Source organism: Chlorocebus sabaeus, chromosome X (genome assembly GCF_047675955.1).
Source record: "Chlorocebus sabaeus isolate Y175 chromosome X, mChlSab1.0.hap1, whole genome shotgun sequence".
In the NCBI taxonomy this organism is placed as follows: domain Eukaryota; kingdom Metazoa; phylum Chordata; class Mammalia; order Primates; family Cercopithecidae; genus Chlorocebus; species Chlorocebus sabaeus.
The window spans coordinates 129141097-129151919 of NC_132933.1; the positions used below are offsets into that span (position 1 = coordinate 129141097).

The window sequence follows — 10823 nt, forward strand, 5'->3', positions numbered from 1 at the left end:
CCATGAATCATTGGAAAGTAAGTTTGAGACTGCTTCACCCATTCAGGAGTTCAGCATCTATTTCCTAAGAACCAGGTATTTCTACATAACCTCAATGCCTTTATTATATCTGAGAAATTTAACAGTGATACAATTATTTAATATGTGATCCGTATTCAGATTTCACCAGTTGTCCCTAAAATGTCCTTTATAGCTATCTCCCTAATTCAGGACCCAATCCATCAAGGATTGTATATTGCATTTGGTTATCCTGTTTCTTTTGAATAGTCTCTATGCCATTTGCTGTCTTTCAAAAATTGATATTTTTAAAGAGTCCAAGCCAGTTTTCCTTTCCCTTTTTTTCTTTCTTTTTTTGAGACAGAGTTTCGCTCTTGTTGCCCAGGCTGGAGTGCAGTAGCACGATCTCGGCTCACCACAACCTCCGCCTCCCAGGTTCAAGCAATTCTCCTGCTTCAGCCTCCCGAGTAACTGGGATTATAGGCATGTGCCACCACGCCCGGCTTAATTTTGTGTTTTTAGTAGAAACCAGGTTTCTCCATGTTGATCAGGCTGGTCTGGAACTCCCAACCTCAGGTGATCCGCCCAGCTTGGCCTCACAAAGTGCTGGGATTACAGACGTCAGCCACCATGCCTGGCCTAAAGCCAGTTTTCTTGTGGAATGTTCTACAACCTATATTTGACTATTTCCTCATGATTAGAATCAGGTTAAACATTTCGCAATTGCCATTATCCTTTTTATAATGTGAAGTTTCTAGTGTGCAATTAAGGCTGTAACCGTAAGGCTTCCCTAATTGTTCCAGCGTTCACGTGTAAGGCAAGCAGTAAGCACTACCCAAAATGAAAAGCAGATTCTTTAAAACTAGTAGGTGATTAGTAAAACTAGTAGGTGATTAGATGAACTAGTAAGTTCATCTTCAAGTTTTATTAGATAATGGCGTATCTTAAATTATATATATTTTTTTCTTCTTTTTAGGCCGGCATTTGTAAATCCACTCATCCTTGAAAGCCCAGAGGAAGAGGAGCTCTTTAGACAAGGAGAATGTACATTAATTTGTTTATAATAAAATAAATTTGAAAAGCACATTAATTACACTGAAGAAGAGATTATTTAAGATTTTATATGGGTTCTTCGAACCAGTCAAATGTCTTTTGTTTGTTTTTTTTTTTTTTGAGATGGAGTCTCTCTGTGTCGCTAGGCTGGAGTGCAGTGGTACCATCTCAACTCACTGCAACCTCTGCCTCCTGGGTTCAAGCGATTCTTCTGCCTCAGCCTCCCGAGTAGCTGGGACTACAGGTGTGTGCCACCACACCCAGCTAATTTTTGTATTTTTAGTAGAGATGGGGTTTCCCCATGTTGGCCAGGATGGTCTCGATCTCCTGACCTTGTGATCTGCCTGCCTTGGCCTCCCAAAGTGTTGGGATTACAAGCGTGAGTCACTGTGCCTGACCCAAATGTCTTATTCATACCAATAATTTATTGAAATTAAAAATATGCTATTCTTTGTTCTTTGGAGTCCTTTGAATGATTTTATTGATCAGACAATATTTATTAAGTGAAGTAATTTGTTATCTCAGGTTTTTTTGTTGTTGTTGTTGTTTTTTGTTTTTTTTTTTTAAAGACGGGTTTTTGCTCTATTGCCCAGGCTGGAGTTGGGCTTGGGTCCAGGAGTTTGAGGCTGCAATGAACTATATTGTAGCCTCGACCTCCTGGGCCCAAGCTATCCACCACCTCAGCCTCCCGAGTAGCTAGGACTATAGGCACATGCCACCGTGCCTGGCTAATTAAATTTTTTTTTTTTTTTAGAGACAGGGGTCTCACTATGTTGCCCAGGCTGGTCTTGAACTCCTGGGCTCAAGCGATCCTCCTGCCTCAGCCTCCCAAAGTGTTGGGATTACAGGCATGAGCCACTGCACCTGGCCTGTTTTCTCCGTTTTAATGAAGTGAGAAATGCATCTTGATGGGATAACTGCAGGTCAGAGCTCTGGATCAGGATGATATCAAGTGATCTCACACTGAACCAATATAATTTCCACGTGGAACCAAAGACTCACTGGGAGTTTTATGTGGCCTCTGCAGTTTTCTCTTGGATATGTGTATAATTTTCAGTGAGATTTTGAATGGCACCCCAGGTCAGAACGCCCTGTGCTGTAGTGTGACCCTCCTGATCATTGCTCCTTATTCTCCCATGTTTCAGTGAACAAGGGGAGAAGAATTGCCTTCAGTTCCACGTCGTTACTGAAAATGGCCCCCAGTGCTGAGGAGAGGACCACCATACATGAGATGTTTCTCAGCACACTGGATCCAAAGTAAGGATGGTGAGATTCCATGTTGGAAAAACATTTAAACCTTGGCCTTTTTTTTTTTTTTTGAGACACAGTTTCTTTCTTGCTACCCAGGCCAGAGTGCAATGGCATGATCTCAGCTCACCACAACCTCTGCCTCCTGGGTTCAAGCAATTCTCCTGCCTCAGCCTCTGAGTGGCTTGGATTACAGGCATGGACCTCCACGCCTGGCTAATTTTGTATTTTTAGTAGAGATGGGGTTTTTCCACATTGGTCAGGCTGCCTGCCTCGGCCTCCCAAACTGCTGGGATTACAGGCATGAGCCACCACACCCGATCTTTTTTTTTTTGAGATGGAGTCTTACCCTGCCACCCAGGCTGGAATGCAGTGGCATGATCTTGGCTCACTACAACCTCTGCCTCCCGGGTTCAAGTAATTCTCCCATCTCAGCCTCCCAAGTAGGTGGGATTACGGGTGCCTGTCACCACGCCCAGCTAATTTTTTTTTTGTATTTTTAGTAGAGATGGGGGTTTCACCATGTTGGCCGGGCTGGTCTCAAGCTCCTGACCTCAGGTGATCTGCCAGCCTCGGCCTCCCAAAGTGCTGGGATTACAGGCATGAGCCACCGTGCCTGGCCTAAACCTTGGCCTTCTTTAGAGCCACAGTTGTCTGAGTGTATTGGGAGTGACTTGCAAATGTTTTTACTTTTCAACAAGAGAACCATGGCATTAACAGGGTTTAATAAATATTCATTTGTATAGGACTATAAGTTTTCGGAGTCGCGTTTTGCCCCCTAATGCGGTGTGGATGGAGAATTCAAAACTGAAGAGTTTGGAAATTTGCCACCCTCAGGTATTATAATTTAGTGAGAAATCTGAATAGGATAGCTTCCATTCATGATATTTGTCCAAGATTTTGACACACCTTTAAACTGGCCTTTGTCCTGTGGCATTGTTAATTCCTCTGTTCTGTATACAAAGGTGGCCGTAAGTTTGTATTCATTGATATTTATTTATGTCCTGTAGGAGCGGAACATTTTCAATCGGATCTTTGGTGGTTTCCTTATGAGGAAAGCATATGAACTTGGGTGGGCTACTGCCTGTAGCTTCGGGTGAGTTATATGTAAGGCAGTCTTAACTTCTGAGAAGCAATTTATATCACCCCACTGAAATGAAACATTTCAGACCAGTCTGGGTGTGTGTGGGAATATGTTATGTTTTTAAATGAATACCACACTGATACCAGCTGAGTTTGATCTTCATTTTAGAAGGTTGTTTCTGACTTTGTAAGTTCATACATTTGAAAAACCACTGAGAAAATACAGTGATGATATGTAGGAGGGAAAAGATACAGTTATTTTGGCCCTAATCTGCTCACAATGGCATCTCTTACCATTCCTCACTGGTAGGATCTTTTCCCCCTTGTCTAAGTTTATTCTTCATTCATTGTTATTTTGCTTCAGCTAGTTGTTAGGGAAAAAAATTGAGATCATCTGAATTTTGTAGTATACCCCAAATTCTGTCTTTTCCCCCAATAGTGGTTCTCGGCCGTTTGTGGTAGCAGTAGATGACATCATGTTTCAGAAACCTGTTGAGGTTGGCTCATTGCTCTTTCTTTCTTCGCAGGTAGGTGTGTGATGAGAGTTGACATACAACTTTTTTTTTTCATTTGAGCCTGGAAGTTTCTATATCCAAAAGCCACTGTTTTCTCTTATGACTGTCTTTTTCCCCTTCCTAATGCAGTTGACTGACTATAGTGTCTATAATCTGTTAGGTATGCTTTACTCAGAATAATTACATTCAAGTCAGAGTACACAGTGAAGTGGCGTCCCTGCAGGAGAAGGAGCATACAACCACCAATGTCTTTCATTTCACGTTCATGTCAGAAAAAGAAGTGCCATTGGTTTTCCCCAAAACATATGGAGGTAAGTAGTGATTATTGCTTGTCCCTAACAAAGGGAAGAACTTCTAAGGACATTTTTCTCCTTTTGAATTGTAGGAAGTGTATTGATGCCTGTCAGCACAAGAGCATGTCTTTAGGAGATTTTGGTTTTGAGATTTGGCAGCCCTGAAGACCAAAGATGCCTGTGGCCCCCAGGCAGGCAAGCAGCCACTGGTAGTCAAAAACTGATCCAGCCAAAGGAAGGGGACAGGAGTCATGGCCTGCTCCTTTGGGAATGTGGCACACCCCTGGCCCAACAATGCATCTTGTTCTGTCCCAGTGTTCCCAAGTAGTCTTGTGTTTATATGGTGGTTTTCTAAGGTGTTACAAGTTTCTCCAGGGTTCTCTCTTGTGTTTCAGAGTCCATGTTGTACTTAGATGGGCAGCGGCATTTCAACTCCATGAGTGGCCCAGCGACCGTAAGAAAGGACTACCTTTGGAACCCTAGGAACACCACATTTGTTGAAAACTAGCACTCCACCCACAGTGACGTGGTATCTGATGAAGACCTGATCGAGTGTTTTGGTTTTAGTGTTGCATCTTATCCTCCATTACAGGAGGAGGATGTATTCAGCCTTTAGGATGATCAGAAAAGCAGAAAGAGAGAGTGGCCAGATGGGGCTGAGGGGAGAAAGAATTATTAAACAATAAATACTTTCAAAACAATTTTTTAATTATGAACCTACCATGTTGCCTCCTATCTTCTAAAAAAACAAACAAACAAAAAATTGAAAGACTGGGTGCGGTGGCTCATTCCTATAATCCCAGCACTTTGGGAGGCTGAGGCAGGTGGATCATGAGGGTCAGGAGATCAAGACCATCCTGGCCAACATGGTGAAACCCCATCTCTACTAAAAATACAAAAAAATTAGCCGGGTGTGGTGGCGTGTGCCTGTAGCCCCAGCTACTTGGGAGGATGAGGCAGGAGAATTGCTTGAACCCAGGAGGTGGAGGTTGCATTGAGCTGAGATCGCACCACTGCACTCCAGCCTGGGTGACAGAATGAGACTCTGTCTCAAAAATAAATAAATTAATTGAGAATACCATTGGATTCATTCTTTTCTTACACATGTTGCAACTGTCAGTATACAAGGTTTCCTGCCAGGGTGTTTGGATGACATTCTTTAAACCTAACCAGTTCCTCTGTGCTGTCTAAATCCCATCAGCCATACATGATTCCTTTGCTTCCCTCTATTTCCCAACTTTTGTTGTCAGAGGGTAGATGAAACGTTGGGGTGAAGGGATTTAACAAAAGATACTGCATCTGTAAAGATTTGTGGGAAGATTTGGGTCTGAAACCATACCATGAGGAGGTGTGTAGAGATGATCTAGATAAGGAAAAACACAGGACCATTTGGTCATTCTTTCATTCACCAGACAGCTATTTAGCACATTCTGCTGGTGGCTAGGCAGGATATATCTGATTTAAAAAATAGGAACCACAATAATAATAGCTGCTTACGTTTATGGAGCATTGCCATGTGCTAGGTAGGCACCATCCTCAGCACTTGGCAGGTCTGAGCTCCTTTATTTCTTCCAATCAACACTATGAGGCACGTTCTGTAACCCCCTCTTAGGGTTAGGCCATTCAGGAAACTGAAGCACAAGAGAGCTTAAGTAACTTGCTCGAGGTCTGATGTGTAACATGTGGAGGTGCTGGGATTCAAAACCGGGCAATGTGGGTCCAGGGCACTCTGACCAGTACCTGTACTGCTTTCAAGGAATAGAGCAAGAGAGGTCATACCTAATATCACAGTGTCACCTAGGAAGCCCAAGGGAGGCATTCCCGTTAATCTGCCTCCTAGGTGGCAGGGCGTGGTAGCTCATACCTGTAATCCCAGCACTTTGGAGGCCGAGGTGGATGGATCATGAGGTCAGGAGTTCAAGACCAGCCTGGCCAAGATGGTGAAACCCCGTTTCTACTAAAAATACAAAAATTAACCAAGCGTGGTGGTGGGTGCCTTTAATCCCAGCTACTCGGGAGGCTGAGGCAGAGAATTGCTTGAACCCGGGAGGCGGAGGTTGCAGTGAGCCAAGATTGTACCACTGCACTCCAGCCTGGGTGACAGAGCGAGACTCCATCTCAAAAAAAAACAAAACCCCCAAAAAATCAGCCAAGACCGCTTCTTTTTCAACAGGAAGGTAACTTAGAAAAAAAAATAATCTCTGGGAAAAGTGCTCCCAAGAAGGAAGCAATATTTACTGTGGGTTCTACATTAGTGTTCACAAACTTGGCTCTGCCTCAGAATTAGGTGGAAAGCTTTTTTTTTTTTTTTTTGAGACAGAGTTTTACTCTGTCACCCCGGCTGGAGTGCAGTGGCACGATCTCAGCTCAATGCAACCTCTGCCTCCTGGGTTCAAGCAATTCTCCTGCCTCAGCCTCCTGAGTAGCTGGGATTACAGGTGTCCGCCCCCACGCCTGGCTAATTTTTGTATTTTTAGTAGAGACGAGGTTTCACCATGTTGGCCAGGCTGGTCTCGAATTCCTGACCTCAGGTGATCCACCTACCTTGGCCTCCCAAAGTGCTGGGATTACAGGCGTGAGCCACTGCACCCGGCCAGTGGAAAACATTTTTAACAAAAAATTTTTAGGCCAGGCACAGTGGTGGCTCATGCCTGTAATGTCAGCACTTTGGGAGACTGAGGTGGGAGGATTGCTTGAGACCAGCCTGGGAAACATAGTGAGACCCTGTCTCTACAAAAAGTTAAAAAATTATCCGAGCATGGTGGTGTGCACCTGTAGTCCCAGTTAGGAGGCTGAGGTGAGTGGATTGCTTGAGTCCAGGAGTTTGAATCTGCAGTGAGCTATGATCATACCACTGCACTCCAGCCTGAGTGACAGAGCAAGACCCTGTCTCAAACAATTTTTTATATTAGTTTATGTAATGTTTATTGAAATCACAGTGTCAACAAGCACCTCCAGCATGAAATAGTCACAGGAGCAAACACAACTATCTCTTGGAAGCATGCAGTTTGACTCATGGAATCAAGTATATGCTGTACTGTAATAACTTGTCTCTCCATGCTGGAATGCCATCCTGACTGAGATTTACCTGGCCCTTCAATACAGCATTTTGCGTATCTACGTATGACTTGATGGGGGGGTGGCTAATGGGGAGGGATGCACCCTGAGGAGTTTTGTGAATGTGTTAAGTGGAGTTAAGAGACCTACTGCATGCTATTGTATATATTATATATTATATATTTAACCATTTGCTGCTGTACACTGAAGCTTTTTCTAGTATTTCCTTTTTGCTATTATAAACAATGTTGCAGTAAATATCCTAAATACTCTAAAACATTTGACCCTTAAATTGTTTTCTTTGGAAAAATATTAAATGAGATATTTAGGTCAAATAGTAGGCACACGTTGAAGGCTTTGAATATGTATTTCATGTGACCCTTCAGAACAGTTTCACACAATCACTGACACATTGGCAATTTCCCTGAACTTTGCCAATTTTTATCTTTTCTTTTAAAAATATCTTTGCCATTTTGATAGGTGAAAAATGACATTCTGCTGGATGTGGTGGCTCATAATTTTGTGGTGGCACTTTGGGAGGCCAAGGCAGGCAGATTGCTTGAGGTCAGGAGTTCAAGACCAGCCTGGGCAACAGGGTGAAAACCTCTTTCTACAAATATACAAAAATTAGCAAGGTGTTGTAGTCTCGCCAATGCACCAAAATGTAGCCATCTCTGGTTGTCTGAGATAGTATCCAGAGTTCTTTGTCTCATGGAGCACAAACACAAGGGTGAGGTTGGAGTGAAAGTTTAAGAAGCAAAATAAGAAAGCTCTCCGCTGGGTGCGGTGGCTCACACCTGTAATCCCAGCACTTTGGGAGGTCGAGGTTGGTGGATCACCTGAGGTCCGGAGTTCGAGACCAGCCTGACCAACATGGAGAAATCGTGTCTTTATTAAAAACACAGAATTAACTGGGCGTGGTGGCACACGCCTGTAGTCCCACCTACTCGGGAGGCTGAGGAGAATCGCTCGAACCCGGGAGGCGGAGGTTGTGGTGAGCCAAGATCGCGCCAATGCACTCCAGCCTGGGCAACAAGAGCAAAACTCCATCTCAAAAAAAGAAAAAAAGAAAAAGATAAAAAGAAAGAAAGCTCTCCGCAGCGGAGAGTGGGGGCCTGAATGGGTTGCCCACTATGAGGCTGGGGTCGGGGGTTTTTGCGGACTGGGAAGGGGAAGGAATTTGCTTAGTCTGCGAGCTGTCTTGGAGAAAGTGAAATTCAGCTTGGCCCGGGACCAATCAGGAGCTAAATTGATGATTCATTGGGGCTACTCAGCTTGGCCCGGGACCTATCAGGAGCTGAAGTGAAAGCTTGGCCCGGGACCAATCGTGCTGAAGTAATTCTTAGAGGCCAGGCTCAACACTGGAAAAACGAAAGGGCCCACCGGAGTCGTCGGAGCCCACAGTGTTCATGCCTACAAAAGGAGAAGAAACTTTTTCCTGGGAACCAGATGATTATACAAAAGACAAAGACATTTCTATGTCAGGTCTTGTTCCCTTATCTGAGTGAGCCGGAGGTTTGTGCAAGTTTTTATCTGAGTGGGCTGGAGGTTCTCCGATCTGTGCAGCCGCGGGCTTGTCTCCAGGCACACCACCACCCTGTGCTAGTTCCCTTATCGGTGCCTGCAGCTTGATTTTTATCCCCAGGCTGCTTTTTATGTTATGTGGGGATAAGGCACTGACCCGTGGGTTGGGGGCTCTTTGGGGACCCTCCCCTTGCTGTCTACCTAAGGAAAGCTAACTAACTCCTCTCAGCGTGATGGTGCACACCTGTAGTCCCAGCTACTCAGGAGGCTGAACTGGGAGCATCGCTTGAGTCCAGGAATTTGAGGTTGTAGTAAGCCAAGATCACGCCACTGCACTCCAGCCTGGGCAACAAGTGAAACCCTGTCTCAAAACAAACAAACAAAGCAAAAACAAAACCCCCTGACATTTGTTAATTGCCTTTCTTTGAATTCTACTGAGATTGAAATTAAATTGCTTATTGTCTTTTTTGTCTTTTTGTTAAATTGTTCACGTAATTTTGGATACCAGAATCTTCACCCCAAATCTGGCATCTACCAATACAGATATAAAAGCTAGAGGTTTTTATTTTTAATACAGGACTTTAAGAAGATGAGATGAAGCAAACTAAAGGATATACACTAGGTTCTGGATTATTAGTGTTATGTCCCTCTCAAAGAATAAAGGAGAATTTTTGGCCGAGGACGGTGGCTTCGTCTGTAATCCCAATACTTTGGGAGGCCGAGGTGGGTGGATCACCTGCAGTCAGGAGTTCAAGATCAGCCTGGCCAACATGGTGAAACCCCGTCTTTAACAAAAATACAAAAATTAGCTGGGCATGATGGCAGGTGCCTGTAATCCCAGCTACTCAGGGGGTTGAGGCAGGAGAATCGCTTGAACCTGGGAGGCGGAGATTGCAGTGAGCCGACATTGCGCCATTGCACTCCAGCCTGGGCGACAGAGCGAGACTGCGTCTGAAAAGTTAAAGGAGAATTTTTAACCAGTACCAGCACTGCTAAGTTCTACCATACATCTTCCTCATGTGAGTTGGACATTGTTTTATATTAAATAGTCTGTGCTGAGATCCCAGTTTTACTTTATTTATTACCAAGTTCTTAGTTTTCGCCTCCATACTTCTTCAATGTGTAGTCTTTGAGGATGGTATCTTTACCACTGGTTTCTTTAGAAGAGTTTACTTCATTCTAGTATGCTTTGCACTGTGTTGGGTATGTCCATGTGATTCTGTGGCAACCCAAATCTTCTGTCAACATGTTCCGTTTGATGCCTGTGTTTGCTCTGATCCGATCTGCTTTCTTTCACCTCTTTGAATAGAGCCAAGCACTTGACTCCTGGAGAACTGAACGTTCACCCAACTCCCCTGGGATTTCAACATTTTTCTTTTTCTTTTCACTTAGTTTGTGCAGTTTATCTTTCTAAAGACGTACTTGATTCTGTGGGATGGCTGGGCTCAACTGGGAGGTTCTTCTTTTCCATGTGGCATTAGCTGAGGTCACTTAGCTCTGTTCATCTGGGGCTGGGCCATCTGGTGCCTCAGCTGGGGTGGCTGAGGTGGCTAGCTACCAGGCTGGTTGGATTTCTTTTCTTTTCTTTTCTTTTTTGAGACAGAGTCTTGTTCTGTCACCCAGGCTGGAGTGCATTGGCACGATCTCAGCTCACTGTAGCCTCCAACTGCCGGGTTCAAGTGATTCTCCTGCCTTAGCCTCCCAAGTAGCTGGGATTACAGGCATGAGCCACTGTGCCCACTCAGCCTTGGATTTCTTAAATGGTGACTTCAGGACTCTAAGAGCAGCCAGATTTCCAGGTCTTAACCACACCACCCTCCTTCCTCTCAAAGCCATTTTCATGGCAGGATCAGTGGCGTCACTGAAGGTGGTAAGGATGAGTACTGGGAAAAGGCCACTGATTGGATGATTAAGACGTCCCTATTAAAAAGAAACAGTTTCAGCCAGGCACAGTAGCTCATACCTGTAATCCCAGCATTTAGGGAGGCTGAGGCAGGAGGATTGCTTGAGGCCAGGAGTTCAAGACCAGCCTGGCAACATAGTGAGACCCTAT

The 10823-nt window shown here is 44.4% G+C and overlaps 1 protein-coding gene across 2 annotated transcripts in view; it reads left to right on the forward strand.

The window, feature by feature from the left end:
• Positions 1-5267, forward strand: part of ACOT9 (acyl-CoA thioesterase 9) — a 38863-nt gene extending 33596 nt beyond the window's left edge. For both annotated transcript variants that reach the window (XM_007991298.3, XM_007991299.3), the window contains 7 exons: positions 974-1041; positions 2196-2307; positions 3045-3135; positions 3309-3394; positions 3821-3908; positions 4057-4207; positions 4585-5267. In XM_007991298.3, coding sequence (XP_007989489.1) covers positions 974-1041; positions 2196-2307; positions 3045-3135; positions 3309-3394; positions 3821-3908; positions 4057-4207; positions 4585-4697 — 709 coding nt within the window. In that variant the 3' untranslated portion in view covers positions 4698-5267. The remainder of the gene's footprint in view (positions 1-973; positions 1042-2195; positions 2308-3044; positions 3136-3308; positions 3395-3820; positions 3909-4056; positions 4208-4584) is intronic.
• Positions 5268-10823: the final 5556 nt, after the last annotated feature.